Source organism: Mastomys coucha, unplaced genomic scaffold (genome assembly GCF_008632895.1).
Source record: "Mastomys coucha isolate ucsf_1 unplaced genomic scaffold, UCSF_Mcou_1 pScaffold21, whole genome shotgun sequence".
Lineage (NCBI taxonomy): Eukaryota > Metazoa > Chordata > Mammalia > Rodentia > Muridae > Mastomys > Mastomys coucha.
In genome coordinates this window covers 85,214,446-85,229,449 of record NW_022196904.1, presented here as the reverse complement: position 1 = coordinate 85,229,449, position 15,004 = coordinate 85,214,446, and the positions used below count along the sequence as shown (strand labels likewise).

At 45.3% G+C, this 15,004-nt stretch overlaps 1 protein-coding gene across 7 annotated transcripts in view; it reads right to left on the bottom strand.

The window, feature by feature from the left end:
• The window catches only part of Tenm4 (teneurin transmembrane protein 4), a 702,050-nt gene that overhangs the window by 475,530 nt on the left and 211,516 nt on the right, over positions 1-15,004 (bottom strand). For 6 of the 7 annotated variants that reach the window (XM_031387401.1, XM_031387403.1, XM_031387408.1 and 3 more), the window contains one exon: positions 6,824-6,922. The exons of the other annotated variant lie outside the window; for it this stretch is intronic. In XM_031387401.1, coding sequence (XP_031243261.1) covers positions 6,824-6,833 — 10 coding nt within the window. In that variant the 5' untranslated portion in view covers positions 6,834-6,922. The remainder of the gene's footprint in view (positions 1-6,823; positions 6,923-15,004) is intronic. 7 annotated transcript variants of the gene reach the window in all.

Genomic DNA, 15,004 nt, shown 5'->3' with positions numbered 1-15,004 from the left:
TATATATATATATATATATATAGTATATGTGCCTGTGGTGCTCATGTGTTAGGTAGTGCACATGCCCATGAAAGGAGGCCAAAGTAAGCTACCCAGCAGTCCACTTTATCTTCTTATTCCCTTGAGACAGGGTCTCTCACAGAAGTTCAAGTTCTGCTGTCAGTCCCAGCAATCCTCCTGTTTCTGCCCCCCACAATGTTGTGGATATAGGTGCATATGTCCATATCTGGCTTCTTCAGTAGGTGCTAAATTCAGATCCCTGTGTTTGTTTACACAGCAAATGCTTTTGCCCATGGAGCCACCTCCTCAGTCCTGGACTCCATTATTTCAAAAGCGATTATGTAGCAATAAGCACCCACATCTAAACCAGTGATGGCAGGCTCAGATGGGGAGGAGGAAGCACAGTCATGAGCCATAACCTAGACAGGCTGGCTTGAGCTTTGGGTTTGAATCTCAACTCTGCCACTTACTATCAAGGAGGGAGAGGGTCTCAATATACTCATCTATATAATGGATTCTCCCAGGGAGCTGTTGTGCTAGGAACATGAGGAATGCTTGGCACATGGGGAGCACTCACTACCTGCCCCCTCTTATTTTCTGGGGAGTGGGTACTACATTGTTCGCTAACTAATTGGAATTAATTGGGAAGCTTTCCTCTGCCTGTTGGTGACTGTGGGGTCCTGTAAGTATATGTGTCCAAGAGATGATCCTGGAAAAACTTTTAATGGTTGCTAGCTTCTAGACAACAATCCTATAAAGTGCCAACTCCCCATCTGACACTGCACCTTTTCCACATACAAGTCTAGATTCCTTCTAAAACCCTGTACTTAACCATTTTTCTGCCAAAATGCCCACTCTCATGGCAGCTGCCAGGGTACTGGATGCTGAGCAGAGTTTAGCCAGGACTTGAGGATGATAAAGGATAGCATAAAAAGCTTCACGTCCATTACCACTGGAAAGCATGAGTAAATGGGCCAGGATAAGGAGAGATGTTGGGTGACCAGCATAAAGGATGGGCCTCCTGCAGGAGCCAGGCTCCATCCCAGAATTTCTGTCCCTTCTTGTTGGTATTAGGACCCCCAAAACCTGTGACATTACATAGGTGGGACCTGCACACCTGTTGCCAAGACAACAGCCACCATATTCCTAGAATCTACTTGACTCACCTCCCACCTTTACCTGTGATTACACCATCACCCATATATAAAGAAAGGCCCTCCCTGATCTCTCTCTCTCTTCCCTCTTCTCTTTCTGCCACCACCTCGCCCCACTCTCTCTCAATAAACCTCACATGGAACTGTTTGGCATGGTGTGGTCCATCTGAAGCTGTGCAATGCCCAAGATCATAACACCTCCCCTCACACATTTCTCAGGCTAGTCACAGTGACCTCATTTCTCTATAGTTTTCCTCTTCTTGCTTCCTTCTCCTTTCTCTTTCTTTCTTTCTTTCTTTCTTTCTTTCTTTCTTTCTTTCTTTCTTTCTTTCTTTCTTTCTTTCCTTCTCCTTTCCTTTCTTTCTCCCTTTCTTTTTCTTTTCCTTTTTCTTCTTTTTCTTTTTCTTTTTCTCTTTCTTTTTCTTTTGAGACAGAATCTTTCTAAATAGTTTTAGCTACCCCAGGACTCACCCTGTAGACCAGGTTGGTCTTGAACTCACAAAGATGTACCTGTCTCTGCCTCCCAAGTACTGGAATTAAAGGCATTTCCCACAACACCTGGTCCCTCCATATGGCTTTCAAAACATAGGTGCATAGGTCCCCATTGGTCTCCAAGATGCCTTTAGTCATCTATGAGATCAAACTATTTCCAAAAGGGCTCTCTCCTCATTTTCCCTCCCACTACCTCATGAATGGGCACGAAGCCTGCAGACTGGTAACAGAGTAAGGACACCTTTGGGTGAGCCAACCATTAAAGAAGTCTGCCATGCTATAAAGTGATGCTTTCCTATCCAGTTCTATTCTTTTATTTCCCAACTCCCCAGGGAAAGAACCCAGTTTATATAGAAATGTGTTATTGATGCTGACATTACAGCTTGGTATTTTATGTTAGAGAAGTTATGCATACCAGTTTAATATTTTAAATTGTTAATTGCTAATATGACAAATAAATAGACAGCATCTCAACAGGTACAATCGGCTTAAACAAAAACCCCTCTGCGGACTTTGGACTTGGGGAACATTGAATAAAACAAGAGCCTGACATTAGGAAGCTTGTCGCTGGAGGGTGGGATGTGGCCAACCCCTTCTTTCTTACCCTCTAGGTGGTTTCCTCACCTTCCTGTGAAAGCCTTTAGTGGCACACCAGCCCACTGTAGCCTCTTCCTCAGGTTTAGGGAGGTAGGAGATGGAAGCTTTGGTGCAAGAAAGGCTGGGCAGCATAAGCAACTCTGTGCCTCTGATTCCAATTCTCCTGGTGGCTACAGAGACCACCCTGCAGAACTTTTAAAGAGTTTAATGAGATCCACAGAGAGCACAGCCTGTGATACGCCTTGTGTGAAGTAGTGAATGCCTGTAACTGAATGAATGAACAGTGGATCTGAAAAGGCCCTAACGCCACCATCTGCACTGAGCTTCTCATTCCCAAAGCTCCTTAGGTTCTAGGCCTAAGTTACCTTCCACAGGATCATTGCCACCCACAAGACACCAGCTTGCAGCCCCTCTCCTGTGCATTCTTTTCTGGTCTCACTTTCTTCACCCTTCTCTTAGTCCAAACATTCTCCCTTTATTAAATGCCTTTGTCTCGATTATTGGATTAATTGACTTTAACTGTAAGTCTAACTCTTTTTGTCATTGGAATGAGAAAGCATGAATAAGTCAGTCCATCAATTAAAAGGTCTCTAATTTAAAGATTGTAAAGTGGCACCCCTAGAGATAAAGAGGTCGGTCTGGGTCACACTGCTTGCCTTGTCCAAGATGGGTCCTTATGAAGTTGATCCTGGCTGTTTACAACCTTGGCTCCCCTGGTCCCAGACAGATCCTTTTAAGTCCTGTCTCCCTCCTCCATGCTGTTTGCAACACCTCCAGATTTAGTTTCACTCTGAATTTCATTAGTGTCCCATTTGCCTCCTCTTCCTGAGCTCTGAGGCAGGTGGTAAGCAGGAGGGGGGCCTAGCTGATAACCAGGGGCTCCCCAGTGCCTGACTCCAGGCAAAGAGGACTTGAAAAGGAAAAGCCAAGAGGCTCTGGGCTGAAGCTGAAGATAAATTTCCCCTCTGCCCTGATGAGGCCAACAGGCAGTAACCAGGACCTCCCAGTATGGCAGGCTCAAAGACCAGGACTTGAGGATGGATGGGACAATGCTTGTGTAAAGTGCAGGGAGTTCAGCCTCTTGGGCTGGCAGAGAGAGAAAAATGGGGTATCCTGGCTTGAGGCCTCAGAGTTGGTCAAGTCCTGTTGGGACTGGCCTGTTGGGAAGTGAGCAACTTGTGGAAACTGTTGACCAATCACTTGTTCATTCATTCACTCACTCTGTCTTTACTGCATCACTCACTCACTCACTCACTCACTCACTCACTCATTCATTTATTCACTATGTGTGCCTTTACTGAACCATTCACTTATTCATTCATTAGTTCACTCACTGCCTTCACTGCACCATTCACTCTTTCATTCATTTGTTTATTCATTCACTCATTCTATCTTTACAGCACCATTCATTCACTCATTGATTCATTCCCTCACTCTGTCCTTAGTGCATCATTCACCCATTTACCCATTCATTCGTTCACTTACTCACTCTGTCCTTACTGTATCATTCACCCATTCACGCATTCATTCATTCACTTACTCTGTCCTTACTGCATCATTTACCCATTCATTCATTCATTCATTGATTCATTTACTAACTCTGTCCTTAGTGCATCATTCACCCATTTACCCATTCATTCATTCACTCACTCACTCACTCACTCACTCTGTCCTTACTTCATCATTCACCCATTCACTCATTCATTCATTCATTCATTTTGTCCTTACTGCATCATTCTTGGCGTGAAGGCATTTCAGAGAACTATAAAGAAGGAAGCACCCGCTCTCCTGGAGATTAGATGCTAATGGGAGAGGTCTGAAAATGAATAAACTTAACTTGCAAAAAGTAACATACCAAGTGGAGATAAATGTTCCCCCAGAAGAAAGACCTGTGCTGGGAGAAGCGGTCTTTCCCATAGGGTGGTAGGGTAGGGAAGGCTTTGCCCTTCCACATATTCCTCATCAACCCCCTGGCTTTACAGCCATTGAGGCAGCTAGCGTGTTTCAACTAAAGGCATCACACCCGTCATGGGCCAGCTCACAGGTACAATGCCTTTTACTTCTTTTTGTTCCCTGGGCCAGAAGTGTTTTCTCAATGTGAGGGGGAAAGCCCATGTTCAATGCTCCAAAGCAGAAGCAGTTCTGTACTTCAGGGAACCTGCAAGAGGTGAGTGGCGTTTGAGATTGGAGCCTAGAGACCTGGGTGGAAAGAGAATCCAAGGGTGGTAGGAGGGCCTCTATAGAGGTTTTTTTGTTGTTGTTGGTGGTGTCTTTGTTGTTATTTTTTTCCTTTTTCTTTCTTTTTTCTTTTTGATCTGCATGAGGTAGACAGTCACAGGAGGTTCTGTCAGGCCTGTGATAGGAGGGGAGAGTGCTGTGACAGGTGCCTCTGTGCTGAACATAGAAAGGAAAGACGTCAACCGGAGGTGATCACAGGCATGAGGGAAGGGCCAAAGTGATCTGACAATGTAAACACAGCACAGAGTGCAGGCATGGGATGGTGGACGCTGGAGCTGGAAAGGCCGGGGAGACGTTGATGTCAAGGTTTATGGGTGACCCCCTGCTGCCAGATTCAGAGCTTTCAATCAAATACTCTTGAACAATGTCTTCCTTCCTTCCCGTCATATAGATGAGCTCACCAAGCCTTGTTCCAGGCCCAGCTTTGTGGGTGGCAACATAATGGGGATGAGCAATTCAGTGTCCCTTTGTCAGAACTGAAGGCAGTGCCTCCAGGGTGCTGCATGCTATCTTGGTGCAGCATATAGAGGAAGCAGGCAAGGAGAGCCCTAACTGGAGGAGGCTTCTAGGAAGACGGAGGGACTACGCTTCTAGGGTTTAGATGAAGTGGGAGAGGTTCAGTTCCTGTTCTACTGGAACCCAAGTCATTGTTGCATGAGAGCTTTAGATAGGGATGAGGAGCTGATGTGTCTCCTCTTAACCTGCATGAGACACTCAGTTTACATATCTTAAAAATGGGGCCATGTAAACTAGCTCATGGATAAGGTGAGTTAAATGAGATATGTAAATCAGGATTCTATAGATGTGATCTCATTTTCAGTGCCCTTCTAGGCAAAAGTTAAAACTTTCAGAGGCTCTTAGAGAACCATCTATCAAGGCAGAGAATTTGCTGTCCTGTGCAGTTACATATGCTTCAACCACCTCTGGTTTAGTCATTCCCTGGGCTAAGATGACTATTCCATATGTCTTTGTTGACAGGCTACATGATGGTTATGCAACATCCAAACCACAGCATTTTGTATTTGGGAGCCCTATGACAGTACAATGAATGCCTCTGACTCTCCCAATTGCTAGCTTGTAAGAGGGAAATAGTCATCTAATCTAGCAAATGTGATTAGGACTTATTCATTATCTGCTTCCCATAGATCCCGGGACCCTAGATGTCAGAAAGAGACTGTGATCTAGGACACTGGGTACGTCACTTCTGAACCAAAGTGCTTAATAGGCAACACCTTCCAGTTCTAAGTACTGCAGTGGTTTTCAAGGTGGTCATGTGTTCCAGGTAGTGTGCAGAGCTCTCTACCAGCAGACTACATAAGCCTTTTATTATTATTATTATTTTTTATTTTTTGAGACAGGGTTTCTCTGTATAGCCCTGGCTGTCCTGGTACTCACTCTGTAGACCTTGAACTCAGAAATCTGCCTGCCTCTGCCTCCAAGTGCTGGGATTAAAGGCAGGGACCACTACTGCCTGGCTACATAAGCCTTTATTGTCAGTAAAAACTCAGTCTGTTTATCTGCTGGGATTCTGGAGTTGATTCATGACTCCAGCAGTATGGAGTCCAATAGAGCCCATATGTCACCTTATGGGACTGCTTGAAGAATAAGAATCAGAACTTGATATATGTACCATGCAGTGTCTCTCTAACTTAGCGCTTACTCCCCTGTCCTCTCTCTTGCCTCTGCAGCCTCCTTCATTGGGCTCTGCCTCCATGTTTGATGCTGTCCTACTCTGAGCCACGCTCCTCCAGCTTGAAACATTATGGCACTTTTCCCCACTCAGCCCAGCCTTATCCCCACTTGGTGCATTTCCTACCTACCCACTTTATACTGCGATGTTGCATGGCAATATGAAGAAACCCTTCCAGGGAGCTTTCTTGGGCCCCTTCTGACAGTCTCCCACTATTGCTCTCTTCCCATGCCCAACTATGACTCTGGCATCACTACTAGCTCTAGGGCATACACCCTGGTCTTCTGGATGCAAGAGTGAGCTCCGATCTACCATACCCTTTGTTGTCCTGGATAGTACTTACTTGCTGCCAGTACCACCATCATTCTTGTTGGATGCCCAACCCCACCTACCCTGCCTTCTTCATCAGGCTTGCAGTATGAAACATGAGGAAGGGGCCGGCACACCAGCCCAGCAACAGCTCTATCATCTGTTCACCAGGCAAATCCAGTAGGTGCTACATCTCCTAGCAGCCTCCCTTGTCCTCTTATTAAGTTCACTGCCACTGTCACTTGATCTCCTACAATATACATTTCTAGACTCTAAATTGTGTTTCTCGCTAGACCCCAGGCTTACAGGTGATGACTGAGCATTGGAGATGACAGGGACTGACCTGGCTCCATGACAGCACTCTGGGAAGAGTTGGTGTCCGTAGGCCCTGCAGCCCCCTCTCCAAGGCCATCGGATCCCAGAGGACAGGGTGCAATGCTTTCTGTTGAGGAAGAAAAGAGGAGGGATTAAGCATGACTGGTTTCTAATACTTTCTCTCAGACTTGTCCCCAGAACCCTTTGCAAATGTGTACCAGTTGGGACATGGGGTTTGATCCTGGTCCCACGGCCATGAAGTGAAAGCAGGTGGAGTTCTAACCCTGAAGACCTTGAAGAAACAGCTCATCTCCATTGCTTCCCATGGCTCTCGGGAGAACCTTGCCCTGTACTGCATTTACCTTGCTATGAGTGAATCACCTTGTCTTACAGTCATTGCCTGCATGTATGTTTTCTTGTAGACCCAAGCTCTCCAGGGCAGAGGCTATATGGCTAGTCTCTGCAACACAAGTGCCCAGTGTAAGGCTTGAAGTACAAGAGCAACTGTTTGATGGACAAAGAGGATTGATCCTGTGCTCTTTAATGAGCTGGAAGGCACACAGCATGGGGCTGAAGCTCAAAGGTGACAGTGCTATCAGTGGTCTGCCAGGAGCATAAGCAAAGCACCTTGGCTCTTTGAACCTCAGCACTTGGCTTAGGAAATGGACCTGCTTCACTTGGATGTACCATATAGACTTCAGAGTCACCTGGGCATGGGTTCGCCCATGAACAAACTCTGCTCTGGTCCTCTGTCAAATCACATTCCCTTTCTCAGCCTCAGTTAGATCACTAGAAAAGAGACAACTCTGAGCTGGGCAGCATATGAAATTCTTTCTTGTCCTAAAATTCAAAGACTACGAATTTGACTCATCAGCACCACTGGCATCCTTACACAATAAATTGTCAAATGAGTGCAAGAAATTCCACCCCATTAGTAAAGAAGGGAGGGGTTACAAGGTTTGAAGTCATTTTCCTTGGATGATTTCAGCAAAAGGAACTGCAGTCTGAACACAGATCCTTGAAAACTGCAAGTCCGTGCACTATAACAGACACCCCGAGCACCCTCTGCAGAAAGAGCTTACAGGCAAAGAGCTAGGTGTCAAGACACTTAATTTATCTGAATTTTGTTTTCAAGCCATTATTTGAGAAGTTCCCTGAATACATATTTGCCAAATATACCTTGGAACCCTGCTAAGAAGTCATTATTGTCTCTTATAAGGTGAGGAATTACTAGCAATTCCCATTAAAAACAAAAATCTTGTAAGTGTGAAAATTTGCCAACTCTCTCTGTGTCTCAGATGTTTCTCTACTGTAAATTCTAATTATTCCAAGGAGAGAATAGCTATCAGGCAGGAACATTTCCAGGCTCCGCCCAAGTATAGGGACTCCCGTCCTCCTAGGCCAAGATCTATAAACCTCACGAACTGCTACAGAATAATGAAAAGAAATCTGGAGGAAAACTAAAAAAACACAAAAACAAAAACAAAAAAACTTCTTCTAAATCAAACTAGAGGGCTGAGGAGATGGCCCAGTCCCTAAAGCATTTACCTAACAGCTTGAAGAACTAAATTTGGATCTCTAGAATATGTCTGTCTGTCTGTCTCCCTTCCTCTCACCCTCTTTCCTTGTCTGCCTACCTACACAAAACACACATACACAGAGGCAGACAGATAGACAGACAGACAGACAGAACACACACACACACACACACACACACACACACACACACACACACGCAGGTCTGGCATCTATAATTCTAGCAGCAGTGAGTTGGGAGGCAGAGATAGTCCAACCTCTGGAAGCCAGCTGGCCTAACCAACTTGGTGAGAAGTTCTAGGCCAGTGAGAAACCACGACACAAACAAAAAGTGGAAAGCAGCTGAGGAACAGCTACCAAGGCTGGCATCTGACCTTTACACACATATGCATTTGTGCACCTGCACACACTTGAACACTACTGCAAGGAACACTTGAACACATAATGAATTAGAGGATCTCCTTGGCTGACAAGAGCATGTGCTGCGGAAATTCAGTCTTACCCCAGGGGATAAGAATAGGGAGTAAAAGTAGAGGGAGAGAGGAAGGGGCGAACTCATGCACTCATCCCTCAGTGTGGCTATATACAGGGTAGCAGACATTATAACACAGGATATGAAAGCTTCAACAGGCAGGGTCCCGAGGACCAAGTCAGATCTGCAAGTACTGCTTAGCAATGGGAGGCCAAGAAGGCCTTTGAGAAGAGGTGTGGTTTTATTGGAGATATGCTACAGTCAGGTGAAGAGTCTGAAGAGGAGGTGGTTAGGGGAGGAAGCTCCTGGCTATCTGCTCGGCATTTGGCTGACTCTTAGGCATTTCGATCTCTGTGAGTTTTCTAAGTAGCTGCAGGAAGCAAGCATTATCATCTCTGACTTGCTGATGAGGGGGGAGGTTATGAGGGGGCTCTAGGTTGCTTTTTCCAAAATCTTCAGCTAGCTAGCAGTGGAGACATGCTCTCAACCCTGCTTGTTTCTTTGCCAGTGTGCTTAGAAGCATGTTCTGACCTTGTACACAACGTGTCCACTTAACAACCCAGCTTCCGCTCAAGTGTCCCATCCTGCATGCCCCAGGATGTTTGTGTCTCCATCATCTCAGGGGCCATCTTGACAGAGAACTTGTCTCCTGTTAGTCTCTCCCCTAAAGGATGATAGACCAAAAGGATAGGCTGTTCTTTGGTCCCAAATGACAGCCACTGCCATTATTTACACCAATGGGGGAGGGGAGCAGCGTCATCTCAGTCAGAGTGCTCACTCTCCTCTCACATCCCAGCGAAAGCTGAGATCACAGAAGCAGTGGGCTCTGAAAGCCCAAGTATGGGTCTGTTGTGCACACTGAGACCCAAGCGTGAGACAGAATGTCTGGGGACACTGGTGCGACCTTGCTCACGGATGAACTAACTCACTAGTGTGGCCCAAAGATTTGGACCCATCTGTCATTGGTCTGAAACTTCTGAACTATGAGACAAAGGGAGCAGACTTTCTTTGACTTTCCTTGACTTTCTTGGGTATTTTGTCACAGTGACATTAAGTTTAACAGACGCTCCAAGTACATGGGGAGTCCTCCAGGCAATCCTCCCTTAACAGTGAGCTCATCTCTGAGCTTACCTGGAGCACCACCAGCTTTCTGGCCTGAAGCCAATCTCCTAGCTTCTTATTAAATGGAGGTGAAAATAATGAGTGCCATGGAATAACAATAGATAGTGCAATAACTACTCTGGTTTACCTATTTATCTATTTATCTATTTTTAGAGAAAGACTCTTATTGTATAGCTTAAGCTGGCATTAAACTCATGACAATCCTCCTGCCTCAGGCACTTGGGTGCTCTTCTTGGCTTTTAATATACCACATTCTGGGCATTGCTAGCTCCTCATCAAGGACGATGTAGTGGTGAATATTAATTAAATCTGACAGGACCTAGAATGAGCTAGGATACAATTCCTTGGACATACCTGCGAGGGATTTTCTAGACTGAACTAATTCATGTGGGTAAACTCACCTTAATTGTGGGTGGTGCCATTCCATGGGCTGGGGTCACAGAATGAATACAAGGGAGAAAGCACATTGAGCATCTGCACTCCTCTCGCTTCTCTTCCTGACAGCAGATACAATGTGACCAGCTGCCTCAGGCTCCTCCCCCATGCCTCCTAGCTATGATGGACTGTTCCCTCAAACTGTAAGCCAAACAAACGCTTCTTTCCTGGAGATCCTTCTGCTGGATATTAGATCATGGCAGCGACTTAAGGTAACTGAGCTTCTCCACAGCTGAAGAAATGGGTGTGAGGAGGAAGAAAGTTCTGCAGCCGTACTGAGATGTTCACAGTTATGGCCCCACCTTCCTGACCAGAGTCCTGCATTCGTTTAGCTTTTCATCTTTCTTTCCTGCAGTCTGGATGCTTCTCTGCAATGGCTACCGTTTTTGGATTCCAAGCTTATCTGTACATCCTCCTTCCATATTAGATGCCTGATTTCTGAGACCCAACCAAGCCACAGAATCTTCAGCCCTTATGAGATTTCCTGTCACCAGCCTGTTTTGAAGAGGGATGTAGACCTTCCAGAACACAAGCAATGCTCCAGAAAACCAGCTCGTTATTGTCTATATCATTAGCTCAAAATATTCCACCTTGTTGCTGTGCTGAGAGCTTTGGTTTCCAATCCAAGCCAATTACAGATGCTATCCCACTTGATAACCTCTTAATATTGCCAGCTCTCCAAGCTCTTTGCCCAGAATCAGACTAGATTGAGAGTAGGGGCACCCACAAGGCCTCACAGGGGAAGAACAGAGCCTCCAAACTAGATCTAAACACTGCTGCGCATGCGGGTCAGCCCAGCCCAGTGCAGCATCAGGATGAACACTCAGTAAAAGCTCTCTTCTCTGACTCTGGAAAAAACAAACAAACAAACAAACAAAGAACAAAAAACCAGGCTCATTCAATTTTCAAGTCAACAGAAGAAGAGAAGGCATACTAATGCTCGAGTTCACTTGTAGTACTGATCTTTGAAGCCTATCTCTCTAGACTAATCCAAGCAGATTATGGTAGGTGCAGTTGCTGGTGATTCAGTGTTCAGACAAAGAGTAAACACACACGACCATACATAAATTCACAGACAGACTCTCTTTCAAATCCAGAATGGCACCTCCTCCAAAGAGGACGGCAGTAATGTAAGCCAATCTGTATTGTCCTGCTTGGGACAGATCTAGATAAGAGCCCTTTGCTTGCTTACATGCCTCCTCTCTCATCTGACTTCCTCTCTGCCATCAACCTTGAATGTAAACCATCTTAGATGCTCCATCATATTGCTGTGATGGAATGTTTTAGGGTGAGCACTTACATATTTTAAATGCTTGGGGTCCCAGGGTGGGGATATTAAAGGCAGCAGATGGGTTTATGCAATCTTCCTATCAATTTATTTTATTATTTTATGGCCTCATTTTCTTTAATTTTGTTATATATATGTATGTGCATATATATTTTCCTAAATACATATGTAGTTCTAAGCTCAATGAATATTTAACTGGATGTCCACATTTGTAAGGGAGTGAGAAGCTTTTATGCAGGGCCTCTGTGGGCAAAGCCAGCTGTGGAAAGAAGGTTAGAGCTCATCTGCCATTTTCTTGTCCAGGGATAGTAGCCAATTTTTCTATTCTATTTCCTTTCTGGTAGTTCTGACATTTATGTATAGCTGGTTCACAATGTCAGACACAGCATACCATGAACTGCAAGAGTTCCCATAGGTTTGCTGTGTGTGTGTGTGTGTGTGTGTGTATCAGTCAGCCTGTCTGTCTGTCTGTCTGTCTGTCATGGCTGAGAAGAAGTGCTATTGCAGGGTTCCAAAAGAGAGAAGGCCAACTATGTATCCTTCACAGTATATATACTATAATCCAAACCCCAGTAGGAAGTAGGCCTTTTTATTACTAATCAAAATAAAACTATCATCTGGGTAAACTGGTGTCCTTAGAAAGGGGGTAATGCTGGCACAGAGGCAGATGGATGTGTGCATGGGATAACAGCCTACGACAATGGGACTTATGCCATCATAGGTCAAGACATTCCCAAATGTCAATCTCTGTTTCCAGAGTCTTCAGGGAGGCCTAGGTCTGCTGTCATTTGGCCCGGGACTTTTGCCTCCATGACTGTGAATAAGCACACTTCTGTTGCTTGTCCTATTCCTGTATACTACGGCTTTGGTACAACAGCCCTCAGAAACTCACACAGAGAGTGTAAGAGTTAATCTTGCTATCAAAATGACAGGATTTAGAATCACCATGGAGACCCCTGGGCTTGTCTGTGAGAGAGTGTCTGGATTGAGTTGATTGAGGTAGAAAGGCACATTCTAAATGTGGGCAGTAGCATCCCGAGGACTCCAACCTCAGATTGCATAAAGAGAGAAAGTGACCTGAGCATCAGCATTCCTCTCTCTCAGCTTCCAGACTGTTGATGGAATGTAGCCACACACCTCAAGTTCCCACCACCCTGCCTTTCCCGCCATGATGTGCTATCAGTGGTTCTCAACCTGTGGGTCAAAACCCCTTTGGAGTCATATGTCAGATATCCTGCATATCAGATATTTACTCCACAATTCATAAAGGTAGGTAGCAAATTACAGCTAGGAAGTAGCAACAACATAATATTATGTTGGGGGGGGGTCACCACAGTGCGAGGAACTGTATTAAAGGGATTGTATCATTAAGAAGGTTGAGAGTCAAGCAAAAATTAATCCTTCTCTACTAAAGTTGATTTTATTATGTATTTTATCATGATAATATCAAAAAAATCTGCAAGAGAGAAAGGAGCATACAGCTCAAAAGAACCAAACCAGAGGTGCCCACAGCACAGGACAAACCCGTAGGATTAGTACTCCATCCTAACTCTACTGCACTTTGCCTTGTCTCCAGCTGGGTCAGCCAACTCTTTCTTTCTTGGTCTGTGAGATAGTGGGAAGTCACTGTTGTAAGTACAATGGAATAGATCCCAGCTAATACTGCTATAAATACTTAATAATTACCATCGATATTAAAGTTAAGAAAAAGTGACACAAACGATTCCACCTGATGCTGAATCTATCAGGATGGGGACTAAAGGCCACGGGATTCCACTGCTGCAAATGCTGTCCTAGCACATCCCAGACGGGACCTGCCTGGATGCTGCTGCTGCCTTGCACAATCCACTCCTCTCTCTGCTTCCTTTAATCCACCTAACAGCCAGAATAAAATTGGAAAGGATTTTCTTCTGTAAAGTTATGCTTTTGTTCCCAATCCAAACACAATTGTGTGCCTGGGTCCTTGCAATGCTCCAAAGCAAAACAAAAAACAAAAGGCAGGCATAAATCCTTTCTCAGGTTTCATGTTTCCTTGGCTGCAGCAACTGAAGGACCTTCATTTCTTCCTCTGCTCTGTCTTCAGATTTGTTCTTTTCTCATCCAGCACTGTCCAGAGCTCTTATGCCAGCAGTAAGGGCTCTCAGTGAGCAGAGGAGGGAAATGCTCTCACAGAGCTGAAAAGGTGGAACTGATTACCCTTCTTGGACAAGAAGCGAAGCCCCTGATGCAGTTCACTTGTTTTCCTCAATAGCTCCTGAACAGGGCTCTTGCCTGGTTAGTGGGGTCTGAGTGATGAGTGTAATATTGTACATCAAAAGATAATTGTTCAAGGTCTAGTTTAACTCTGGAGGTTGCCATGGTGGTGAGGACAAACAGAACCATCAGACCTGGAGGAGTTCATGAAAGAAAAGAGGCAGGATCTTCTCTAAAGGAGTCGGGACTGCAGCTACATATAGGAGCCAGAATTATTGACTCTGGTTGTGGTGTGAAAGGGTTCATTGCCCCCTCCCCAGAGTAAAGGGAGATCCTGATCTTTGGTCTTTCTACTCAGGAGATTGCATTGGAACAGGAGGCCTTTATCAGGAGGCAGCTGTCATGATCAGAGAAATCAGAAAAGAGCAGGTTTCAGGAATGAAGGGGTCCAGTTCAGCATTGGACAAAGCCAATGGATACATATGAGAAGTCTAAACAGCCATTGTAAGGACTTGGCTATTGACTCTGATTTATTTCCCATACTGCCATTCTCTGTCCTTCCCTGTTAGAGGGAGCCTTGGTTTTCTTGGTCTCCCCTAGCTCACTGGATCCTGGACAGGTTTGGCTCCCTCCCTGTCTTACTTCATCTTAGATAATATGTCCAGCAGTGACCACATACCCTCTGTTGTTTCAGGGCCTAAGAGGCACTCTGCAAAGTGGCTCCAGCTCCTCCTGATTGTCGATGACTGTTCCCTCCTCATTGTCCTTCTAGCCTAGAAGTGAGAGGGATTGCCTGCCGCAGCTGATCCCTGGACTGTTTCTTAGCCATTTCCTCGATTGTGCAATGGATTTCCTGTATTGGATTCCCTTGGCTGAAACACCTGGGATGGTTTCTGTTTGCCTGTCTGGACTTGAGCTGATAAAAGTACGGAGAAAATATGCAGGTGGCAGTGCTGCTAAGGCAAGAATGTGCTGATGCTCACCAAGGTCAGGGTGTGGCCTGAGCTAGGGAGCTAACTATGGGATGGCCAGAAGGCAAGTCCATGAGGAAATGAGCAGTAGATGAGGCATGCAGGGGATGAGGAGGAAGCACCAAGGAAAGAAAGGTAAAAACATACAGTCGAGTCTTTGTGTGTGTGTGTGTGTGTGTGTGTGTGTGTGTG